Raw genomic sequence first — 26,563 nt, forward strand, 5'->3', positions numbered from 1 at the left:
GCGGAAATGATGTTTATGTTGATCCCTGTTCCAATTTTCTGTACATGTTCCTGCACTCTCGGAACCGAGATGACGCAAACCTTTTTTTGATGTGTGTATGAACAGGTACATCTCAGAAAGGGTCTGACAGTCCTAAAATCGATTCTGAGGCATTAACAAAGAAACTGAATATAATTTTGGCAGTCAAAGGCAAATTTATTTCCAGTTTCAATACAAACATAAAGAAATATAAGTTTTATTGCATACTCTAATAGGAAATGACTTACGTAAAATTCTCTTTATTTTTGTGACATTTGTTTCTTAAATTATTAGATATACTTTTTTATTGTCTCACGAAATATTTTCATGTTCTCTGTAACCTTGGCACTTGAGCCTTCAACACGAGAAATCCACTCAGCTATGTTTGCATGTTTAGCAGGGTTTATTCCACTTTTTGGATTGTACTGAAAAGAAAAAATAAAAACATATCCTTAATTCATTCCACACAGGGTTGCTTCAACACTGCGTTGTTTTCACAACCTCAAAAGAGACGGAAGAAAACTGTAAAAGAACATTTATAAAAAGTATAGTATAAAAATGTATAAAAGCCATTGCTGTAATACATTTTTTGTTAAACATGGTATGTGAAAAGGAAGAAAAATGTTATAGTATAATATTTCCAATTAATTTAAGAAACCCTCCAAACATACACACACACACATACACACACACACACACACACACACACACACAAATAAACAAAGCACAGACAAAATTTACGGCACCCTGTTGACATTGCAGTACATACATACATAGGTATCAACTATCAAGAACCCTGAATTCATCATCGATGTTCAATATCAGAGTGTTCCTCCATAAATAGCGATCTTGTTCACTTTGGAACCAGTTCTCAAGGACACCTCACTGCTGAAGGTCCTTCTGCAGTTCATCCTCCCTTCGTTTGCTCGGTCTCTGAATTGGACGAGTTTCATCAAGTTTCCCCGCAAGCACTGCTTTAGTCCAGGCTTGTTCTTCACGTTTTCATTTTCTGCGCGATGTTAGATTGTTTCACTTGGTCGTACAGGTGCTGATTCTTTCTACGTCTCCACGTTTCTCTTCAGATTGGTCCACAGATATTTTACGTTCAAAGATCAGCAGGTTCTGTTTCCCTTTCTTTTGTGGAGCTTAATGTGTCACATGTAACAACGCGGGTACTATTACTGTAGTGTACGTTTCTAGTTTGGCCTTAACTGAAAGATGTTATGATTAAATTATCCGCTTCAGGTTGAAATACGTTTTTAGACCCATTAGCAACACAGTGTTTTAGGTTATTATGCCTGCTGAACCAGGTGCGAGGTATTTAAAACTTTCCATTCTTGTTGTATTCCATATTCTAACCTGTTATGGGATATTCTCACAGGCTTCTCTGGATACTTATTTCATTTAAATCTGCTCCATATTAATCCTCAGACCAGTCCTACAGCCATTCTTTGCTAAGTCCTCTAAGGTTTCTGACATTTCTTCCTCTGACTCCCTTATGGCTGCGGAGTTGTCTGCATATTCCAATAGCTGTATTCTTCTATTCAGCTTCATTTCTTTACCTTCTCTTTTCATTTGCCGAATTACTTTCTCCAGGACTAAAGTAAAAGGCAATGGTGAAATGGCACCACATTGTGTCACGTCTTTTCTGATGTTGAATTCCTTGGATCGCTCCCCTTGATATTTCACCTTGGTTTTTGTCTCTGCAGCACACACGTTTACCAAGTTAACTAAATTCGTTGCTCGGTCAGGATGTTGTACATACTTATTCTGTGTATACTATTATGTGCCTTTGAGTAATCCACGAATATTTCCAGGATACGACGGTTTCATTACCGGCTCTTCTCCCCGGTTGTCTCAAGGTGTAAATTTGGTCCATGTAGACCCAAAACCTGCCTGGTACACTGCAACAATATCTTCAGCAAAAAGACGTCAGCTATTCAAGAATTATTAATTATAACCGTTTGTATGTTGCGCTTAGTAAACAAATACCTCTATATTAAGTTCCTTCTGTTGTTTTTTTTCTGCTGTGGCTGACTTCCAGGCTTTCGAAATGTCCTTCTTTTGCCATACTTCTCTTATGAGGTTGTAGACATTGAAAATAAATTATAAATATGTGCGACATGCTATTGAACGTTATGTCGACGTACAACCTAATTGTTCTACTAATAGCACTTAACTTAAATAATGAAGTCTTGCGTAAGATAATGTTACCTCAAGTGTCGCCAAGGACACCACTGTGGCATAATCCGCTACTGTAATTTTCTCCCCTGCGAGCCATTGTTTTCCCTCAAGTATTCTGTTCAGAATCTCCAGTCCATTGTTCACCTTGTCAACATCACTCTGGGATAATGGCTTTCCGGAGAAGGACGGATCCTGTGGAAGACAGATCAATAGCTTTCCAGTAACGGAAGTCGCCTAGATTATGTACGTGTACCAAAATTAAATCAATAAGTAACATAAAAGTCCGTCGCTTAACAATTATCAATCACTCCCCACACTGACACGACAGAAACCTCTCGGAGACCACCGGGGCACATTTGAATTTTGAGACACGTGACTTGTAATGACACAATGGCGCTACGCACACTGATGCAGTTTAGAACAGCATGGTTGTAAGTGGGCTGCTTCTGTGTTGGCACCGCTGCGTAGCGCTTTGCGTTGTATCTCTGACTGCGCTTTCTTTGTAAAAGACTCTGTGGCTGGTTGGACTCGTTAGAAGTTAATCGCCAGTAGTGTTGGGCAGTTGGAAGTTAGTGGCCAGCTGGGACGAAAGTACTGTTGGGCAGTTAGAGGTGAGCAGTGATGGATGTTAGATGTGAGAAGCTAGCATTTACGGAGGGTAGAGGTCTGAAATGTTAGCGTAGGCTAACGATCTGTACATGTTCGACTTGTGGATTGAATATTATTCATGATTATATACCTTGGTATTAGATGTCAATGACGATTTATATTCGTGTCTCAACTGAATGTCACATTATTAAGGTGAAAAAAAAAAAAACATTATTTGGTTTGCAACAAAATCTTTCCTTTTTCTAATCACATGCCTATTAGTAGTTAATGGCTTTAGTAGTTAGAATCTTTTATTTAGCTGGCAGTATTGACGCTCGGTGTATTGCAGTAGTTCACGTAATGAAGATTTTTGTGAGGTAAGTGCTTAATCAAATGTATATTGTTAGGATTTATTTTTAGTCAGGGCCATTCTTTAGAATGAATTATTTGAAACCAGATTATCTTTTTTTTTGAGCAGTCAGATTGCGTTGCGCTAGGATATTGTGGGTCTGAGTCAATCATCAATTTAAGTACAGACTCACAAATGTATATAAAGAAGTTTCATGGTGACGCAGTGGCTTTGCAGCGGCGTAGTTCCTATTGTGGCAGCAGGCAGCCCCGCCGCTTAACTGTGCATGTATACCTGACGCTCACAGGTGAGCAATCTCAGTATCAAGCGATTTTGAGGAAGCTGCTCGGTTAACTTTCCTTTTTTAATAAATTCACATGTTACAATCTCCCACCGCTACTTGACAGTCGATTAGTAACCTTTTCATTAGTGCGCATACACTCAGGAACAAAAGTGTTTCATCATCACGATATGCCGTTCAAGTGCGTTGATATTTAACCGTAACGACAATGGAGTCACTATTGATGTTTTGTAAAGATAGTTACTGTGAGCATTGAATAATGGTAGAGCGCAACACTCGAACGGATTCCAGTATTTCAGTTGAAAGCAACGCATCACCTGGTACGCTTTAGATACGTCTGCGGAACAGTAGATGTAACATTTATCCCGGTGCTGAGGACAATCGCCATTAATGATTGGGTCTGCATCATAGCGTTAGGCGCAGAATGTTTGTCAACAACGGACCTTGTTAGATATCTGCACTGGAGACAGATGTTATGGGGACATGGAATCAATTCCTGTCGACAGGTAGTGTTGAGGACTTACACCAGAACGGCTGTCTACGTTCGACAGGTGCACAGGATGTTCGATATGTACGATTTCTGAATCAAAGGAAACGTGGGCTGAGTGCAGCGCAACCCAATTCGGCGTTCGAAGAGGCTGCTACAGGACGTTGTGGACCTCATCAAGCTATTAGGACACCCCTGCATGATACGAATCTCCATTCCCGACAACAATGGCGAGCACCACTTCGTGCACCACAACACCATGGATCCAACATTTCAGATTCCAGCAACACTATCAAGGAATACGGACTCGAACCTAGCATATCCTCTGCTGTACACGGAAAAGTCGTCCGATTTGGTGCATCTATATTTCTGGAACTAGTAAACACATAAAATGAATTTTGTTTCAAGATGAACGGGACACTCAGAAAGTCTTTTTCATACTTTTCCACAGGAGTTCAATATGCCCTCCTTGAGATGCACAGCGTATGTCAATGTGGTATTCAAATCGTTGCCACACTGCAGCGATCTTGTCTTGAATTACAACTTCCACACCTGCTGTTATGCGATGTCTCATTCATTCACTGTTGTTGGTAACGGAGGCAGATGATCAGAATCTTATATTAACCCCCACAAGAAATAATCACATACAGTCAGGTTCGGTGACTTTGGAGGCCAGTAGTGTAAAGCTGAATCATTTCATCCAGTGCGACGGATACATCGTCCAGCAATCCTTTGACTTAAAAATTCCCGCACATCCATATGCCAGTGTGGGAGTGCTCGATCATGTTAGTAAATGAAGTCGTTCGAATTAGTCTCCAACTGTGAGAAAAGAAAGTTCTCAAGCATATCGAGATATGTGCTTCCTGTAACAGTGTTCTCGGCAAAGGAAACTGGACCCTATACCATTCCTTGTGAAACTTCACGAAACACATTAAATTTTGGAGGGTCTCTTAACTTGTACAACTTCATTTGGTTGTTCCATATCCCATATTCTCACATTATGATGATTCATCTTTCCATTTAAATGGAATGTTGCCTCATCACTAAACACTAAGGATAGAAGAAAACTGTCATCCTCCACCTTGCCGTGAACAAAGTTACAGGATATTGAGCTGTCGAGCTGCACGGCGAACGGATTTCTGCGGACTTCTTGTGAAACCATAGCGGATGCGTTCTGCGTCTGTATCAGACACTCGGGGACGGCCCGGCGATTTGCCTTTACACAAACAACCTATTTCTAGGAATTATGCATACCATCGCCTAATACTGTGTGCTGTAGTAGGATCCACACTATACCTAGTACGAAAGTCTTTCGTTTTCTTGTCATAGTCATAGCGTTAGTAATTCACGTTATTTATTGCATTATTCGTCTATCTCCATTTTCCTCACGTTTTCATCCAACCCTAAGCTAAAATTTTACAGTAATCACCCGCTGAGTTGGTTGATTTGAGGGGAAGAGACCAAACTACGAGGTCATCAGTCTCATCAGATTAGGGAAGGATGGGGAAGGAAGTCGGCCGTGCCCTTTCAAAGGAACCATCCCAGCATTTGCCTGAAGCGATTTAGGGAAATCATGGAAAACCTAAATCAGGATGGCCGGACGCGGGATTTAACTGTCGTCCTCCCGAATGACCCGGGAGGAGGGTGGAAATCTGTATCACCCCCACGTTTTCAATGAAGTACAAAGTCATTCACTGTTGAATACTGTATCTCTTATTCATCAGGTTGAATAGCTGAATTTGATGGAATTCAACCTGCCGCTTTAGCCGCAGTCTTCTCTCTTTGAATGTTTACTTCGACGCTGAGTGACATACCGTTCTATTTCTATTGAAAATCTATTTGGTTATTAGTGGCAAGCTATTCTACTACAATAGCTTCTTCGTGAAAAATTTCTGAATTATTAATAAACAATGATAAGACGATATTGAAACACCCTCTCAGACTTTGGGATGAGTATTCAGAAAAAGTACAAAATAAAATTCAGAAAATTTTTTCACGTACTCTATAGGCTCGTGAGCACTCCGAAATTTTATTATCCACGCAAACTTTTGCACGAAAATCTCGATATGCTAATGTCAGCTACTTGTATAGTTTTGAGACTCATAATTACGTAGAGCTGCCATACTTACAATAACTTTCAAAATTCCATTGTAGAAATCTTGATCAAAATACAGTCTCTGGTCTACGACGACACGTTTCTGTAGATCTCTTGGATACAGGGAATCGTCCTTTGCATATTTTGATACAAGGTATGTTACAATCGCTCGGCTGAAAAAGAAATAAGAATAAATTTCACTTAATAAAAGTCCATCATAAACCATATTCTTCAGACTTTTAAACGGAATGCGCTGGGCCTGATTCCGATGGAATAAGAGAAGAAGTGTCACTATGCAACTATTGAATATGTATATTTTGCAGGCCAAGTTACGAAACATCAAAGCTCCATCTACATTGCAAACAATTCATTTGCATTTGGAACTGTACAAATAGTGAGCAGACTGTTGTACCGTCATTAATTACTATCAAAAAGATTCCATAGACCCTAGAAACATGGCACATGATGAATATAAAAGAATGATACACGGACATTTAATTCCATGTTACTGGAGGAAGGCATTACACGTGACGAGAAAATTCTTTGATATGGCTTCTGTATACTTATGCAATCTCTATCGAAAAGTTTGCTACCCAAATTAAGCCACAATGCTCCGAATCTGATCTGCAAATAGAACATATTTAATAGTGACATGAAATTTCTCATTATATATTTAAATGACGTTAACAGGTAGAAACGTTTAGGTCAGTTTCATATTCCTGGAGCTGTTACAGAAGTTAGTTATAAGTTAGTACTTCTTTGTCATCATTCTGCAGGAAAAGTTGTCCCCGAAGCAAGTACATTAAGAATTTACGAAGCTGTTAGGCCTAGATAAAGTAGTTTTTATTTTCCTTCCTCTATGTTTTCTTCTCAGGAGACGTATGAACTACTGGTCTTTCTTCATCGTCACAAACAGGATATGTGCTATATGTAGGGCCTATTTTAATTAGTAACGAAATTACTCTATAGCGGAAGATATGGTGCGTGGGGAAGCCTAAAATTTTGTGTTGGACGGGCAATCTGAAAGGTTGGAGTGGAAATGGAGCAAATTAACCGTTTGAGTCGAGGGCTTCTGGTCCCAATCCATGCATGGAACATAGTTTCAACTTGTCTGCAAGGTTCGTTCAGTTCTAACATGTCTCAATTAGTCGCTCAGTTCTAGCTTGCATTTGTTCACTCATACTAACCTTTCTGCAATATTCAAATCATTGTCAACAAGTGCTGGAACCGTGCGCTGTGGATTTATCTGGAACGAAAAATTATTCGTTAATGAAATACTGAGAATGGTGTATCTTTTCCATGCTGCTTTAACTAAATACAAGATACAAGAACAATCATTTTCCCTCAGTAATAAATATTGTAAACCGGGAATAATCAAGGGAGACCTTCCTTAAATCAGTGAAACCAACGTCTCATCATATCGAAATTTAACGCTATCAGTAATTACATAAATATTACCAGCTATCATTAACGTACTTAGTTTTCAGCATGACTGTCCTGTAACACCATAAAGCTATAAGCTCCTAAGAATTTATGTGAGTTTCACACATTTTTAAATTTAAGCCTATCTGTAAATGAAGATTCAGTAGTGAAAGCAAAAAAAAACAAGCCTTCTCGTTTTTTGAGGTAATGTTCAATAATAAGACTACATATTTTACATAAACAGAGTTTAACACACCTGCAGCCTCTCTGGGGTGCCCATTTCCTTTTCAATATCGACCACAGGAACTTTCTCGAGGTCAACTCCAATCTCATCAGCGACGATGCGTACAAGGCAACATGGGGGGCTGGCGTCGAGGTCGTACAAAATTAGAGGTGCCATTGTTGTCTTCTGCAAAATATAACAGATACTTACGGAAACCCTTTACAATGAGCTATCACTCATCTAATGTTTTGCATTTACTCTATTTAAATTGTTACAAGAGAGAATAGAAATTACTGTGATGGTTTGTATGTAATTGTACTGTAATTGTTTGAATATTGGACCTGGTGATCTAGCAAAACAAATGTGACTGGAAACTGAGTGGTCGCGGGATCGAGTCCCGACAGGACAACAGATATTTTCAGTTTGCCTTTACGCTACTCCTCATCTCTCAGTGGTATCAAAATACTCCAGGAACGACATGTAGTTCGGATTCCGTGTTTAGCCGTAGGTCCACCTTTCCCCGGTAGGTTAAACACAAGGCACGAACTGGTATCCAGCTATTCATACAGTAAGAATTTACTTTACTTTACTATTTGTATAGTTTCCCCTAATGCTTGATATAAAAAAACAACATATATCCAGGAGAAATTATAAAATGACTTAACAACCGTACTTGGCTGCAAAAAAATCACGTCAGCCAAACCGACACGAGCATTTCATCGTGTGGACGACCCGCCACCGTTCGTCGGAAACTTGGGCGCAGCTCGTTAAGCTGCTCATTAGGCTGCTCATTAAGCCATTACGACCAGATTAGCTGAGATACAACCTACCTCCGTAGCCGAGATCGCTAAGGCCCACTTGTGCAGTGGCGCTCGACTCGGACATTAGAATCGTTGCGAAGAATGAAAATTTCGCAACAGGTATTTGGCCGTCAGCAGTAGGAGAGAAGGTTGTGTAAAGTAGCTGATCGCCTGTGTCCTGGATTAAATTATAAGCCTCTCCGCAGTGTCTCATAAAGTGAAGGTATGTGACACCACTGATTGTGATCCGTCCGTAGGATGGAGACGTTGTTGATGATGTTTGGTTTTGTGGGGCGCTCAACTGCTTGGTTATCAGCACCCGTACAATTTCCCAATTTTTGCTCAGTCCAATTTCGCCACTTTCCTGGATGATGATGAAATGATGAGGACAAACACAAACACCCAGTCATCTCGAGGCAGGTGAAAATCCCTGACCCCGCCGGGAATCGAACTCGGGACCCCGTGCTCGGGAAGCGAGAACGCTACCGCGAGACCACGAGCGGCGGACTAGGATGGAGACGTTAGATTCGGCGACCTCATTAGTGCTTTTCGTGAGGAGAAAGCTAACTGTACACACCGAGTTCCACCACCTCCGTCCATTCATCGCCATACAACACAAACATAACATTACAGTATCCTTGCATCCAATACACTCACTTACACTCCAGGAATACACTACCTGAAGAATCTGAACATTTATTAGCGGACATTAATGTCGGATATGTCCAAATTTTGCCTCTATGACGGCTTGAACTCTGTAGGAGACTCTTTCAATGAGGTGTAGGAATGTCTGTGGATGGAGGTGACATTCTAACTCATGACACCGGTGTTCCATTGGTTTCAGTTCGGGTCTATATGCGGGCCTGTCTATTTCAGGAATGTTGTCCACGGATGCACAAATGGGCTAGGGATAGCGTCTTTGATTGATACTCAATATGTCACAGCTTAAATTTTGAATAAAAATCATAATAAATGGCGGCAGATGACATTAGGAATAAGAAGTCGCCCTCACTCAGCCAACGGCCTTGTCAAAGAGAACAAAGGAGTGGATAGAGGTTCATGGCACTCTCTTGCCCTTGGGGTGGGAAACTGCCCAAAAAGACGAAGAATCAGCAATGATCAACGGCATAAGGATGTAGAAGGCAATGGAGATCACTGCATTAAAGTCACAGATTCTCATCAGAATTGACAGCAAACCAACACCGACGTAATTCAGGTACACATGCCGACGTCGCAAGCCGAATATGAAGAGACACAGGAAGTATATGAGGAAATTGAACCGATAACTCAGTACATAAAGGAACATGAAAATCTAACAATCATAGAGGATTGGTATGAGGTTGTAGAGGAAGGAGTGGAAGATAAATTTACGAAAGAAAGTGGGCTTGATAACAGAAATGAAAGAGGAGGAAGAGTAATTGATTTCTGCAACAAATAGCAGTTACAGAAATACTCTGTTCAAGAATCACCAGAGGAGGAGGTACACTTGGAAAAGGCCAGGAGATACAGCAAGATTTTCATTAGATTACATTGCTGTTAGGCAGAGATTCTGTGAGTTAACGCGCATTTCGCTCTCATTTAAGTATATGGCCGAAAGAGTCAGCCTTCAGTGAATGTGAAACGAACCCCTGTTGTCCAGAGCCGGCCGGAGTGGCCGTGGGGTTCTAGGCGCTGCAGTCTGGAACCGAGCGACCGCTACGGTCGCAGGTTCGAACCCTGCCTCGGGCATGGATGTATGTGATGTCCTCAGGTTAATTAGGTTTAATTAGTTCTAAGTTCTAGGCGACTGATGACCTCAGAAGTTAAGTCGCATAGTGGTCAGAGCCATTGTTGTCCAGGACCAGATGTCACAAAGGGCGCAAACGGAGAAACTCACAGGTGTCTATTGTCTATTGAGGCCTAGGCGCTGTAGTGTGCGAGTAAGACAGATGAGAACCTACGTCGTAGGGAAACCCAGCAGAAGGCTTTTGTGGCTGAGGAGACGTAGTAGTGCTAAATATGGCGGACCTAAGATCTGCTATAAAGGGAAACATTTATGAAAATTATTTAATTCTCTAGAAATGCTGGGAAATTAAGCCAAAGTAATTTTAATCTGCCATCTTCCATAAATTTCCATGGTGATCCCAATAAAACTTGAATAGTGATCGTATCTATAATAGGTTAGGATTTACAGTTAAAGTGCAATTAACAAGTTTTGTAACAAAGACCTAAATGCTAAATTCTGAACACTTTGGTCGGTCTTAACGATCGACATTTCATATAGAAGCGCATCATTAAAATGACAAATGGTGTAAATATCAACTCTGTAACTTAATTTGTTTAGAAGATATAGTAAATTTAAATTATCCGTATTTTCATTTAAGCATCAGATCATCATTCCCTCCACACAGAACACACTGAACGATGACAGCAAGTCACCTTATTGAATCTTTAGGTAATAGAATATTTGTTGTAAGGTTTAGGGCAAAGTAGTTACTTTTGTCCTTTATTTATTTATCAGAAAGCACAATGTCGCACGGCTACTGGCCATGGCATTCAAAGCAAAGAAGGAAATTGTATTGGTTTCACGTAAAATAATTGAACGTGTATTATGTAATGGATATTATCGTTACTTTATTTAGAAAGTCGAAGTGGTCAAGCTTTTATTATTTAAATAGGTTAAAATTTAAAGTAATGTATAATAAGCTGTCCCCAATCAGACGCACGGCTTCAGGAAAGGGAACTGCGCTAGTCAGCTGATCAAAGATGTTCGGTGAGCGAGAAACGCGGTCGGAGAATGGCAGAGGGCAGTTCTGGTCTAGACACCAAATAGTACAGTTTGCTGGAGACACCAAAGTGAACAGTTCGGACTGATACGCGAAAGCGGACAGTCGGTCTTTAGGCGGCTAGGAAGTGAAACAGAAAATTTCGTGTTTCGTGGTATCGCGGGACTTAGTCTCTGAGCGCTGAGCAGCCGCGCGCCTGATGAGAACTCAAACTTTACGCATAGTTAACGAGGTGTAGTATCGAACTTGTAATTCGCGATGAGATTGTGAATGAGCGAACTGTGTCAAATGGATATGCGCTCGAGTGTAACAGTAACTCTAAATACGACCACTTTCGCTATTAGTTGGCTTTCTCAATAAACATTATTCTAACGAAATCGCAACTGTGTGGCCTACATCATTTATGGGTCGTTAATTTAGTTCCCGAAACTATTATCACCGTTATTATACGTTATGTTAACTTTGTATGTCACAAACTTGCCGTCAGCCAGACAATTTAACCAAAGGGTCACAGATGTCTAATTCAGGTCGTGTAATGCGACACGTGCGGTTCAACCCCTAGACGAGTCTGAGCCAAGATATTTCGATGAAGGGGAACCGCATGTGAGCCCGAAATCTATGGGATGTTAGCTCGCAATTCCGAAATCAGATACTGCAATGTAAGGCGTATCCAGGAGCATATATAAACTCAGGTAACAATTTAGTAATGATAAGGATTAGGCTGAAGTTTAAAACACTAGTCAGGAAGAGACAGTGCACAAAGAAGTGGGATACAGAAGCACGAAGAAATGAAGAGATACGGTTCAATTTTCTCTGAGCACTATGGGACTTAACTTCTGAGGTCATCAGTTCCCTAGAACTTAGAACTACTTAAACCTAACTAACCTAAGGACATCACACACATCCATGCCCGAGGCAGGATTCGAACCTGAGACCGTAGCGGCCTCGAGCTTCCAGACTGTAGCGCCTAGAACCGCTTGGCCACTTCGGCCGGCGAAGAGATATGTTTGAAGTCCTGTGATGATATAGACACTGTGATAGTGAATACCGCAATAGGCAGTACAGTTTGAGCCTTGCGTGGCTAGCGCTCGTGCCATCTCTTGTTTTACATCCTGTTTTGTTCGTGTTGCCACCTCGTTATGTTAGTTTCAATTTTCGTTCTCACTTAGTTGCTCCTTTGTCTGCCCGTCAGCGGCAGCAGCAGCGCCTATCGATATAGCCCTCATGTGTTATCTTTGCTGCACTGCTCTTACTTCCCCGTTGTCGTCTGTCTTGAGTTCAGTTGGAACGTGCCACGAGGGCAGTTCAGACCTGCCAGTCGTGGAGCTGGATCGAGGCACTAGTTCAGTCGGGTTGGAGCAGCAGTGAGGCCTGGATGTCCATGGCTCGCCCGACCGTTGCCGCCACGCATCACTCGAGCCGGGGACGGTCTTCGTGGATCGTCAGTCGGTCGTCCTTTTGGACGACGTGAATTGGCTCGCCGATCGCTTATAGGTTGGCTGCGTGTGTGTGTATGTGTGTGTATCGACTCTCGATTTGTCTCCGTGATTGTACAGCCACTGCTGAGTGTCATTCAAGTCTTCGTGCAAGCGTTTGTCAAACTGTGTGTGTAGCTGGTGTCATTTCCACTGAGAACGTGTTTTAAATGTTGTCGGCGTACGGGCAGTGGGTCGGTCGGTTGGAGCGGATCAGCAAGCAAGTCTCCACGTAGCGCGCTCGGCCGGGCCCGCTGGCGGTCTCTAAGCAGTGTCAGAACGTGTGGGGGCTGTTCCGAGTGCTGCGAGGTTCGTAGCTTACCGACCCAGGACATGAAAGTTGGGTAGTGATTTTATTACCGAAGCCACGTCTGTTCACGTTGTACCCTTGCTTGGTTCAAAAATGGCTCTGAGCACTATGGGACTTAACTTCTGAGGTCATCAGTCCCCTAGAATTTAGAACTACTTAAACCTAACAAACTTAACGACATCACACACATCCATGCCCGAGGCAGGATTCGAACCAGCGACCGTAGCGGTCGCGCGGTTCCAGACTGCAGCGCCCTTGGTTGGTGGTTCGCTGTATAACTATATTTGTCGGTTTGAAATTCAAGTGCACCAGCGGAATTTTCTGCCTTGTGGTCGTTAGTGTTACGGTTACTTGCCCTAGTCGCTGACTTAAATTCAGGCAGTGTCCTTTCCTCACCTGTTGTCGCTGTCCAACATGGTGTTTTTGACAACTTAATGTATTTTTGGTTGTGGGGAGCTATGTCTGTAACGTTTTGGCTTTGGAATCCTTGTTTTGATTGCACAGCCACTGCTGAGTCTCATTCAAGTCTTCGTGCAAGTGTTTGTCAAACTGTGTGTGTAGCTGGTGTCATTTCCACTGAGAACTTGTTTTAAATGTTGTCGGCGTACGTCGGTGATTAGCAAGTCGTCTTGTCGGTGGGTCCCTGACTGTTTCTTGGTTGTGTTGCAGGCGGATCGACTATAGTTGGGCTGACTTCTTGTCTCACCTAAGCGAACGTTAAGATTTCAAGGGCAGACCGAGCCTCCTGGAAACTTCTGCGCTCCGTTGCCTATACTGCCTTCTTATCAGCGTTTAATTGTGTATTTTTAATGGCTCATAGCCGGTTGTTGGAATTTGTATGCTTGTAATTGTGTTTTTCAAAACAACGGCCTTCATCCGTTTTAAAAGTAAGTTTTTTCTAAATTGGAAAAGTCTTACGTTGTCTGAAGATAAGGCTTGGACCTTCTGCCTGTTGAAGATTTATTGTATTGTTTTTAAAAGCATCGGCCTTCAGCCGCTTTAAGTTTTAAGGATCTTACTTATGAAGTATTACCTTTTGGAAGAATAAAACTGTGGGCTTTCTGCCTGTTGAAAATTTATTGTAGTGTATTGTTTTTAAAATCATCGCCCTTCAGCCGCTTTAGGTTTAAAGGATTCTACTTATCAAGTATTACACATTTGAGCATAAAGCTGTGGGCTTTCTGCCTGTTGAAAATTTATTGTCGTTGTATTGTTTTTGAAAGGCATGGGCCTTCGTCCGCTTTAAGTTTTAAGGTTCTTATTTATGAAGTATTACATTCTTTCAAGATATAGCTGTGGGCCTTCTGCCTGTTGAAAATTTATTGTAGTTGTATTGTTCTTAAAATGATGGACTTTCAGCCGCTTTAAAATTTTGGATTCTTACTTATCTAGTCTTTCATCACTTGGGCTTAAATACTATTTAAGGTTAAAAGCTTTGGGCCCTCTGCCTTCAAAATTGGTTGCAGTTTTTTTTAACAAAGGCCTTCAGCCGTTTGAAGAAAGGTTTCTTATTGGTCATAAAGCTTGGGCCTTCTGCCTATTGAAAGATTTTTGTAGTGATGTTGCTTTAAAAACTTAATCTATCTGACTAGTCAAGTCTTACATCACCTGGCCTTAAATACTATTTAAGGTTAAGGCCTAGAGCCTTCTGTCTCAAAAAAAATTATTATAGTATTTGTGTTTAATTCATGGGCCTTCAGCCATTTTAGAATTAAAGACGTTTTCTGTCAATATTCAAGCTTAGAAGTTGTGCTGTAATGTTTGGACAACTAAATAAAGTATTATGTTAGGAGTGTAACTGACAGCTGCTCATTGTGGCCCCCTTCCACGATTCCTACTACTTGTCCTGTGCTGCGGGCTTAGCAGGGCGTCTCACAGTTGACGAGGAATTAACATCTTTAAACAGGGCAATCACAGAACCGTGGAAGAAAACTGTAGGTACAAGGAATACAACTGCGAAGAGAGCATGGATAATAGATGAACTAATTTATCTGATCGATGAAGAAAGGAAGTACAAAAATACTAAAAGCAGGGGTGGTAGCATTAAGAGTGTAATGGAAATTGCACTGTTAAACGCAGAGGAGAGAGCAGAGAGGTGGAAGGAGTACGTTAAAGGCCTATATGAGGGGGAAAACCTGTCTGATGACATAATAGGAGAAGAACCAGGAGTCGATATAGAAATTATAGGAGATCCATGATTAGAATGAGGAATTTAAAAGAGCTTTGGAAGACATAAGATCAAGTAAGGCAGAAGGGATAGGTAACATTCCATCGGAATTTTCAACATCATTGGGGAACGTTGCAACGCAAGAAGTGTTAACGTTGGTGTGTAAAACATATGGGACTGGCGATCTGACGTCAGAAAACATCATCCACACAATTCCTAAAATAGCAAGAGCCGCCAAATTCGAAAATTATCGCATAATCAGCTTAACACTTCTTGCATCCAAGTTGCTGACAAGAATAATAAACAGAAGAATGGAAAAGAAAGTTGACAGTCTATTAGATGGCGATCAATTGGCTTTAGAAAAGGTAATTGCACCAGAGAGGTAGTTCTGATTGATAATCGAAGCAAGACTGAGGTGAAATCAAGAAACGTTCGTAGGATTTGTTGACCTGGGAAAAGCGCTTGGCAGTGTAAAATAGTGCACGATGTTTGAAATTCTGAGGAAAGTATTGGTAAGTTACAAGAAATACGGGTAGTTTACAATATGTCCTAGAACCAAGAGGGAACAAAAGAATGGAAGACAAAGAGGGAGGTACTGTGATTAAAGAGGGTATGAGAGAGGGACATAGTATTTCTCCCTATTGCTCAATCTATACATCGAATAAGCAGCGAAAGAAGTAAATGAAAGGTTCAAGTGCGGGATGAAGAAAGGTTCAACAGTGGGACTATAATTTAGGGTGATAAGATTCGCTGATGATATTGCTGTCCTCAGTGAAAGTGAAGAAGGATGTGTTGAACGGAATGAACAACCTAATGAGTAGGGAATATGGACGGAGTGCAAATGGAAGAAATGCCAAGGTAACGAGAAGCAGCTGAAATGATAACACCGAGAAACTTATCAATACAATTGGCGATCACGAAGTACACGAAGTTATGGAATTCTGCCACCTAGGCCGCAAAATAACGTACGAAGGACCGAGCAGGCACTGACGAAAAAGGCATTCTTGGCCAAGTGAAGTCTGCTAGTATGAAAGATAGATCTTAACTTGAGGAAGAAATTTCTGAGAATGTATGTTTGGAGCACGGCATTGTATGAAAGTGAGACATTGGACCATGGGAAATCATAACAGAAGAGAATTGAAGCCTTTTGTACGTAGTGGTACAGAAGAACGTTGAAGATCAGGTGTACCGATAAAATAAGGAATGAGGAGGTTCTCTGCAGAAGGGGCGAGGAAAGATACATGTAAAAAAACACTGACAAGAAGAAGGAACGAAATAATAGTACATGTTAAGGATCCAGGAGATAACGTCCATGTACTTGAGAGAGTTGTACAGAGTAAAAACTGTTGAGAGATTGGAAAGCATCCACCAAATAATTGATGACGTAGGGTGGATGATTGCTACTCTGAGATGAAAAGGTTGACGCAGAAGAGGAATTTCTAACGGGTTACTTCAAACTAGTCAGAAGACTGTTGACTCGAAAGGAAAAAAAAGAAAAGAAATAAATAAATCAATAAAAATCTTGATATCCTTTCATCCTGAATTACAATCCCAATCTTGAATCTTTCTTTTATTCCCGTCATTGCCACTTCGACGGTTATATTGAACCGTAGGAGCGAAGACTACATTCCCGTCTTACAACCTTTTTTAATCCAAGTACTTCGTTCTTCGTTTTCCAGGCTTATAGTTCTCACTTGGCTCTTGTACATATTGCAAATAACCCGTCTTTCCCCTATAGCTTACCCCTACATTTCTCAGGGTTTAGAACATCTCGCACCATTTTACATTGTCTAACGCTTTCTCCAGAACGGCAGATCCTATGAACGTGTCTTGATGTTCCATTAGTCTTGCCTCCATTATCAACTGCAACGCCAGAACATCCTCTCTGGTGCCTTTACCTTTCCTAAAGCCCAACTGATCGTCATTCAGCACACCCTCCATTTTGTTTTCCATTCTTCTGTGTATTATTCTTGTCTCCAACTTGGATACAAGAGCCGTTAAACTAATTGTGCGATTATTTTCGCACTGATCGGCTTTTTCAATCTACGGTATAGTGTGTGTGTGTTTTGCCAAAAGTCAGATGGTGTGTCGCCAGTATCATACATTCCACATATTAACGGGAATAATCGTTTTCTTGTCACTTTCTCCAATAATTTCAGGAATTATGACGTTATGTTCCCCATCCTTTCCGCCTTATTCGATCTTAAGTCTTCCAGAGTTCTTTTAAATTCTGACTGTAATAAGGATCTCCTATCTCTTCCATGTCACCTGTGTTTCTTGTTCAGCCACGTCATCAGACGAGTCTTCCACCTCCTAGAACTTTCACTGTATTCTTTACACATATCCGCTTTCTCTTTGGTACTTCACTATATCACCGAAGGTTGTTTTGACTTTTCTGCATGCTGAGTCAGTGCTTCTCGCGATCATTTATTTTTCGATTTCTTCACATTTTTCCTATAGCCATTAGCCATTAGCTTCCCTGCACTTGCTGTTTATTTCATTCCCATATGATTTGCATTTCTGTATTTCTGATATTTCCTGAATATTTTTGTACTTCCTTCTTTCGTTGATCGGACGGAGTATTTCCTATCTTATCCATGGCTTCTTTGCAGTTACCATCCTTCTACCTACGTTTTTCTTTCCAACTTCAGTGATGGCCGTTTTTATAGACGTCTATTCATCTTCAGCTGGACTGCGTGCTGAGCTGTTCCTTATCGCATTATACGTAGCCTCAGAGAACTTGAAACACGTATGTAACATAGCAGCGATGGTGAGGCACGTTAAAATCTTTGACCAGAGAGCCTATTTTCGCGGTTAGTCTGCGCTTGACCGCGCGAGTGTTGCAAGCAGTTGGGCAGTACTCGTCGAGTTCAGTTGTAGTCGTCATGTAGTGCAGTTCTGTAGTGGTCTGGTCCGGTCACGGTCGCGAGCAGAACGCAGTCGGGAGCGTCGACATGGCATTCTGGTCAAGATGCTGAATGAGGTATATTGTTAATTAAGGTAATCATCAGATAATGTAAAGTTTATTTATTGTAATTAATTTCCAACAAGTGCCCCAATAATAAATTTGATTTCAAAAGTAATTTTCAAAAAAAATAATTTATTTAATTGAACTAACGATTTCGTTCCACTTCCCTTAAACAAAGGTTTCAGTTTAATTATAAAAAAAAGGAATATTATTATTTGCAATGCAGTTCGTCCAAGCTGTGCGCAAGAATAAGAGCAGAAATTTGACTAGCAGTTACAATGAGGTAAGAATTTAATTCTGATTTTTGCACAGGGCCAAAGACCGATATTTCGGTTTAATTGAATTTTCGTTATCACTGATATTTTCTTATCACTGAATGGACTTTCATTTTTTGTGAGTGGCTTATGGTTGGGTCAGATTGCTAATTTTTGTTTAATTGTCATTGTCAGTAAACTTATTTGCTGGGAGATTACGTTAGGTTGTATTCTTGTTAACATTCAAATTATTGTGCGGTCAACATTTTGTGGGAAGGTTTCATTTGGCTCCCACTTCTATATAATATTGTCTTGTAAATTTTTGTGGGGAGGTTACACTTGGCTCCATTTATATTAAATAATAGTCTTACGAAATTTTGTGGGGAGATTACAAACTTCATTCATTCCTTAGTATTTCCATGTCCCACTTCTTTGCACATTGACACTTCGTGACTGGTCTCTTAAACTTCAGCCTCCTCTTCATGACTACTAAATTCTGATCTGAGTTATATCTGTTCCTGGATACCCCCTACAATCCGGTATATAATTTTGGAATCTTTGACCATAATGCAGTCTAACTGCAATCGTCCCGTGCCTCCTTGTCTTTGTTTCCTTTATTCGTCCTCCTCTTGTGATCCTTGAACAGAATATTTGCTATTACTATCTTAAATTTATTGTGGAACAAATTAGTCTTTCTCCTCTCTCGTTCCTAGTATAACGTCCATCTTCTCCCGTAAACCTATCTTCTATTACTTTTCCTACAACTGATTTCCAGTTTCCGATCACTATCAGATTTTCATCTCCCGTTACATATTAAATTATCCGGTAATTAATCGTATATACTTCCTCTATCTCTTCATCTTCGGCTCGCTACGTCAACATGTATACCTTTGTCGATTCTGATGAGAACAACCATATTACTGAACTGTTAACAGGAACTCACTTTCTTTCCTAAGTTCTTATTGAGAAAGAATCCTACTCCCGTTATACCATTGTCTGCTACTATCGGTGTTACCATATACTTTTCTGACTAGGAATCCTCTCTATTTCACTTCTTTGACCCCAACTATATGTAGACTGAGCTTCAGCATTTTCCTTTGTAGTTTTTCTATCTTCCCTACTACGTTCAAACTTCTTACATTTGAAACCCAGTCTCGTAGAATGTTATCTTTCCGTTGGTTATTCAATCTTTTTCTCTTGGCAGTCCCTCCTGGAAATCCGAATGGGATCGTTGTTCAGAAGCTTTTGACAATTGCGAGATCATTAAGACATATTTTTAACTATAGGCCACATGACCTGTGGATACACATTATGTGTGCTTAATGCAATGTTTTCCATTGCCTTCTGCATCGTCAAGCCATTGATCATAGTTGATTATTCCTCCCTTAGACGCAGTTCCCACCGAAGGGCAAGCGAGTGCCGTGAACCTCTGTCGACACAGTCCGCCCTTCAACCCTGTTTGACAAGGCCGTTGGCTGAATGAGGGTGATTCTCATGCCGTAAGTCTTCAGTTGTCATTACTAATGATTATTATTCAAAATTTAATCAGTGGCGCGGTTCGAATCCGAGACAGCGTAGGGTCTGATTAATAATCAAAGACACTATCCCCCTTTCCCCTTTTTTTATTGTCGAGGGGCGTGGGGGTTTGATCTATCCCCTTACCTAACTTTTATCTCCAAAAATAATAGAAACTAAAATCAAATCTACCTCTACTTAGCACCGCCACATTGCAACTACCATTAAAAAAATGAGCTATCCCTCTTCAGGTGTTGCCCAAAAATGCTCCCAAGGCGATTGGCTCCACGGGTCTATAAATGGTTCTTTTTGTTTTTCAGTTACATAATTATAATTATTAAACGAGCACAAATGAAATTTCTATAAAACAGAATGTTACAATAAAAATTTGATTCAAAGCATGAACTAAAATAGCTGTGTATATTGCTTGCGCTGCTTCAGATAACCAATCTTTCTTCAAGAAATGGTGCAACTGGAGCTTTCTTGTCCATTGCCACTGGCGTTATCTATTTGCAAATCCCTAGACCACGTGTATAATCCGTACTGTAAAACGAAGATTGGAATATATCCAACAAATAATATAGGATACTGATTCAAATGGCTCTGAGCACTATGGGACTTAACTTCTGAGGTCATCAGTCGCCTATAACTTAGAACTACTTAAACCTAACTAACCTAAGGACATCACACATATCAATGCCCGGGGCAGGATTCGAACCTGCGACCGCAGCGGTCACGCGGCTCCAGACTGTAGCGCTTAGAACCGCTCAGCCACTCCGCCGGCTAGAATACTGGAACCAGGTGCTGCTGTGAGATGAAGACCTTGGCACGGGATAGGTGGGTCGCATCAGACCAGTCAGAAAACGGATGACCCAAAAGAAGTTACTTTCTATGAATAATGTCAGCTTGTATAGAGGTTTTCAGGATGAAATGCCGCGATCTTCCATGAAATAAAATAAAGGTTACATTACAACCTACTTCATTCATATTTCGGGAATTATATTTCCAATTATTATGAAAGAGTGTACCTAAACTTAGAAGAACACTAATGGACTTACCTTTCAGTGTCTTGATTCTTCAGAAATTTGTTTGAGTGTTCTCACGTAAAGCAGTACACTTTAAAGCTATGTTTTACCTATAAGTAAACATAAATGCTATCTCTCTCTCTCTCTCTCTCTCTCTCTCTCTCTCTCTGTCTCTAGTTCTCTCTCTCTCTCTCTCTCTCCCTCTCTACGTACACACACACACGCACACACACACACACACACACACACACACACACACACACACACAAAAACGAACACACAAACAGAGTGGGGGGCAACAGAAAAATGTTAAACACGAGCTTGGCAATTACTAGACACTCAGGAAAACTAACAAATGTTACATCCATAATTGCCATAATTGGCACAGAGTGATAGGAAAGTGACATTTCATCAAATAATGTTTGTTACATTATAATGCTGCCTCCCCTCCCCCCACCCCACCAGCCTGCCACGCTTGTGAAGGTTGTCCCATCATGGTGCAGTTTCTTAATACAGGGTTTCAATTATTAAACTACATGAAATACAATCGTCACAACTTCTGAATGGTTTCCGTTAGGACGTTCAAACTGCCCGGGTGGCCGCGGGGGATGACGGGAATTAGTACGCGCATGCGCACGTGCCTTGTTGTCGGCCATTTGCATTTGTATGGTTACGTCCATAAGCAAAATTGTCGCATTTTGGGAACTGAGAATTCGCATTTCGTGATCGAGAAATCTCTTCACCCTCAACAGGTTATTGTGTGGTGTGCAATGTCCAGTCACGGAATAATCTGTGCGATATTCCTTGAAGGCGCATTGACAGTAGATGAAGACTTTGGAAGATGATTTCATCGCCGTTACACAAAATGACCCTGATTTCGACAAGATGTGGTTCATGCAAGACGGAGCTCCATTGCATCGAAGCAGGTGAGTGTTTCATGTCCTGGAGAAGTATTTTGGGGAACGCATTCTGGCTCTGGGGAACACAGAGGCCACTCGCATGGGCCTCGATTAGCCGCCATGTTCTCCGGATCTGAGCACATGCTACTCTATTTTGTGGGGCTATATTAAGACAAGAAGTGTAGCAATAACCCCAAAACCATTTCTGAGCTGGAAACACCCATTCAGGAGGTCATCGACAGCATAGATATCCCGACACTTCAGCGGGTCGTGTAAAATTTCGCTATTCATCTGCGCCACATGATGGCAGACATATCGAACATGTCATAACGGCATTCCGAATATTAAAGGTGACATTTACAAGTTGAATAAAGTGAGTGCACGCTATAGTTTTAACTAATTTAAGTTCTTTTCATATGGTTTAATAATTGTCACCCTGTATGTTTACAATCAGAAGCGCCATCACTCGTATCAGGCGGTAACGTAAGTTGAGGTTTTTCTCTGAGGTCGTCCGTAGTAAGCGCACGCTTCCATGCATTCTAAGTGCATTGACGATGTCTCTATCGAAGTTTTAATCACTTATCCTATTTTGAACTGTTGCGGTGCTTCTCTAATCACCGAGTCCCAATAGTTCGAAGCATGGGCCAGAATTATCGTACGTTTAAATACACTCCTGGAAATTGAAATAAGAACACCGTGAATTCATTGTCCCAGGAATGGGAAACTTTATTGACACATTCCTGGGGTCAGATACATCACATGATCACACTGACAGAACCACAGGCACATAGACACAGGCAACAGAGCATGCACAATGTCGGCACTAGTACAGTGTATATCCACCTTTCGCAGCAATGCAGGCTGCTATTCTCCCATGGAGACGATCGTAGAGATGTTGGATGTAGTCCTGTGGAACGGCTTGCCATGCCATTTCCCCCTGGCGCCTCAGTTGGACCAGCGTTCGTGCTGGACGTGCAGACCGCGTGAGACGATGCTTCATCCAGTCCCAAACATGCTCAAAGGTGGACGGATCCGGAGATCTTGCTGGCCAGGGTAATTGACTTACACCTTCTAGAGCACGTTGGGTGGCACGGGATACATGCGGACGTGCATTGTCCTGTTGGAACAGCAAGTTCCCTTGCCGGTCTAGGAATGGTAGAACGATGGGTTCGATGACGGTTTGGATGTACCGTGCACTATTCAGTGTCCCCTCGACGATCACCAGTGGTGTACGGCCAGTGTAGGAGATCGCTCCCCACACCATGATGCCGGGTGTTGGCCCTGTGTGCCTCGGTCGTATGCAGTCCTGATTGTGGCGCTCACCTGCACGGCGCCAAACACGCATACGACCATCATTGGCACCAAGGCAGAAGCGACTCTCATCGCTGAAGACGACACGTCTCCATTCGTCCCTCCATTCACGCCTGTCGCGACACCACTGGAGGCGGGCTGCACGATGTTGGGGCGTGAGCGGAAGACGGCCTAACGGTGTGCGGGACCGTAGCCCAGCTTCATGGAGACGGTTGCGAATGGTCCTCGCCGATACCCCAGGAGCAACAGTGTCCCTAATTTGCTGGGAAGTGGCGGTGCGGTCCCCTACGGCACTGCGTAGGATCCTACGGTCTTGGCGTGCATCCGTGCGTCGCTGCGGTCCGGTCCCAGATCGACGGGCACGTGCACCTTCCGCCGACCACTGGCGACAACATCGATGTACTGTGGAGACCTCACGCCCCACGTGTTGAGCAATTCGGCGGTACGTCCACCCGGCCTCCCGCATGCCCACTATACGCCCTCGCTCAAAGTCCGTCAACTGCACATACGGTTCACGTCCACGCTGTCGCGGCATGCTACCAGTGTTAAAGACTGCGATGGAGCTCCGTATGCCACGGCAAACTGGCTGACACTGACGGCGGCAGTGCACAAATGCTGCGCAGCTAGCGCCATTCGACGGCCAACACCGCGGTTCCTGGTGTGTCCGCTGTGCCGTGCGTGTGATCATTGCTTGTACAGCCCTCTCGCAGTGTCCGGAGCAAGTGTGGTGGGTCTGACACACCGGTGTCAATGTGTTCTTTTTTCCATTTCCAGGAGTGTATTAAATTATCCGGCAGAAAGATGCGTCAAGTCAATTTTTAGAGCAACAAAAAATTATTCATACAAAAGATAAATGTCCAGTACATGCTTCAGGTTGTAACCGAGTATCGCTGTGAATTCCTAAGGAATAAAAAGAGACTTTATCAAAGAATAAGAATTTGTAAACGAGCATTTGATTTTCACATCACATTTGCTTCAAAACCGTTGTTCCTAGTAGTGTTATAGACTGAATTATTGCAGTTAATATAACAAAGTTTAGTTGAAATTTTAACCATTTACTTCAGTGCAACATTTTTTAAATGATAAGTAAATGACATTTTATGTGATTTTCCGTTAGGGGCACGGCTGCCTCTTTTCCTAAGCAAGCCGAATTACTCGCAACTCATTTTCCCGTGCAATGAAAGCAAAGTACTGGGTACGGAAAAGATGAAATGGAACATGAGAAATAACAGTCAGCCTTGTGCAACATAAACATTTGCAGAAGAATACCTCGGGGAATATACATCAAAGTACGGAAGTTTTTCACACAGAACGTGTTGCAGGCGATGTGTATATCCGCGGTGGTGCTGCAGTCAATGAGAACGAAACTAAATTATTTTTGATTCGAGCCCAACTTTTTATCTCAAATTATGATACTAGGATAAAAATTAAGCACCGTGTTGTAAATTAGCTTTACTCGATGTTCATCGTCAGGACGTTGTGCAAACATACGTGATGAGTTCATTGAAAAATTAAGCTGAGTCTTGTACTGTTGATTGCGTTTGCTTTACCTTATGGATTGACTTCTTTCGGGTTCATAAACATTTTGTTTTAATCTGTTATTACTTTTATTTTGTAATTGCATGTACTGACATGTTCCATAACCTTGGAGATTCGCTCCTTAATTACGTCCTACGGAACTTGACGTGTAAATAAAAAAATAAATAAATTAATAAAGTGAGGCCTCGTCAGCATACTAAAAAACACGCAGCTGTTCAATATAAGCTTTGTTTTGCTGCCAACCAGAGGTAATTTCGGGCGGAACGATGTTGTTGCACTTCCCAGCGCATTTTTTGTGATCTGGCTGAACAATTCGACATTGGAGATTTTAAAATAGTACACATATATTCAATCCCACCGTAGCGTTAATTTTCCACTGCACCGGCCTCAGTGAACCAGAGAATCGGAACACAGATGGGTAGGCGGGGTGTTAAGGGGGGCACTTGCCCTCACCCTCTTGTAATCTGGGATATCGAGTTTTTATTCATTATAGAAATCTCATTCTCTTCTGCAAGTGATTTCCCTTGAATCTGCAAAACCTTTCGATCAGCCAGTTGTAGCATTGTATGGTTTATCGCAATGAGAAAATACTACTGCAATTACGATCCTCCCTTTAAATTCGACAGTCGACAATAGAGCGCGGGCTTCATTCGTTTGTGAGTCGTTATCCCTAGCACAATAACGAGCACGCTGCTGTACAACAGATCAAATGAAGGTAGGAAAAAGCCGCTTTTGTTAGCCGTGTCGATCTCCTTGAAGGCAGGCCCTCCTGGCCGTCCATCTCCCGGATGGAAGGCCCTTCAGGCCCATCCTTCCTCCGTTTCATCGCTTATGATAAGTTCATTTATACGTGTGCCGATCTTTTATATGCAGATACAGTGTTTGAGCACATTGTACCCTAACGATTTGATACTGCAAATTACATTACTGGCCATTAAAATTGCTGCACCAAGAAGAAATGCAGATGATAAACTGGTATTCATTGGACAAGTATATTATACTAGAACTGACAGGTGATTACATTTTCACGCAATTTGGGTGCATAGAACCTGAGAAATCAGTACCATCTCTGGCCGTAATAGCGGCCTTGATAAGCCTGGTCATTGAGTCAAACAGAGCTTGGATGGCGTGTACAGGTACAGCTGCCCATACAGCTTCAACACGATACCACAGTTCATCAAGAGTAGTGACTGGCGTATTGTGACAAGCCAGTAGCTCGACCACCATTGACCAAACGTTTTCAATCGGTGAGAGATCTGGAGAATGTGCTGGCCAGGGCAGCAGTCGAACATTTTCTGTATCCAGAAAGGCCCATACAGGACCTGCAACATGCGGTCGTGCATTATCCTACTGAAATGTAGGGTTTCGCATGGATCGAATGAAGGGTAGAGCCACGGGTCGTAACACATCTGAAATGTGTCCACTGTTCAAAGTGCCGTCAATGGGAACAAGAGGTGACCGAGACGAGTAACCAATGGCACCCCATACTATCACGCCGGGTGATACGCCAGTTTGGCGATGACGAATACACGCTTCCAATGTGCGTTTACCGCGATGTCGCCAAACACGGATGCGACCATCATGACGCTGTAAACAGAACCTGGATTCATCCGAAACAATGATGTTTTGCCATTCGTGCACCCAGGTTCGTCGTTGAGTACACCATCGCAGGCGCTCCTGTCTGTGATGCAGCGTCAAGCGTAACCGCAGCCATGGTCTCCGAGCTGATAGTCCATGCTGCTGCAAACGTCGTCGAACTGTTCACGCAGATGGTTGTTGTGTTGCAAACGTCCCCATCTGTTGACTAAGGAATCGAGACGTGGCTGCACGATCCGTTACAGCTATGCGGATAAGATGCCTGTCATCTC

General features: G+C 42.1%; 1 protein-coding gene across 1 annotated transcript in view; it reads right to left on the minus strand.

Annotated features, from left to right (window-relative positions):
- Positions 1 to 219: 219 nt before the first annotated feature.
- The window catches only part of LOC126161706 (glutathione S-transferase D6-like), a 55,276-nt gene continuing 28,932 nt past the window's right edge, over positions 220 to 26,563 (minus strand). The window contains exons 2-6 of the mRNA XM_049917731.1: positions 7,701 to 7,853; positions 7,210 to 7,268; positions 6,057 to 6,195; positions 2,233 to 2,394; positions 220 to 443 (exon numbers count right to left, since the gene is read on the minus strand). Of these exons, the coding sequence (XP_049773688.1) occupies positions 309 to 443; positions 2,233 to 2,394; positions 6,057 to 6,195; positions 7,210 to 7,268; positions 7,701 to 7,844 (639 nt within the window). The 5' untranslated portion in view covers positions 7,845 to 7,853 and the 3' untranslated portion in view covers positions 220 to 308. The remainder of the gene's footprint in view (positions 444 to 2,232; positions 2,395 to 6,056; positions 6,196 to 7,209; positions 7,269 to 7,700; positions 7,854 to 26,563) is intronic.

The sequence above is a fragment of the Schistocerca cancellata genome, chromosome 2 (assembly GCF_023864275.1).
Source record: "Schistocerca cancellata isolate TAMUIC-IGC-003103 chromosome 2, iqSchCanc2.1, whole genome shotgun sequence".
NCBI classification, from domain to species: Eukaryota; Metazoa; Arthropoda; class Insecta; order Orthoptera; family Acrididae; genus Schistocerca; species Schistocerca cancellata.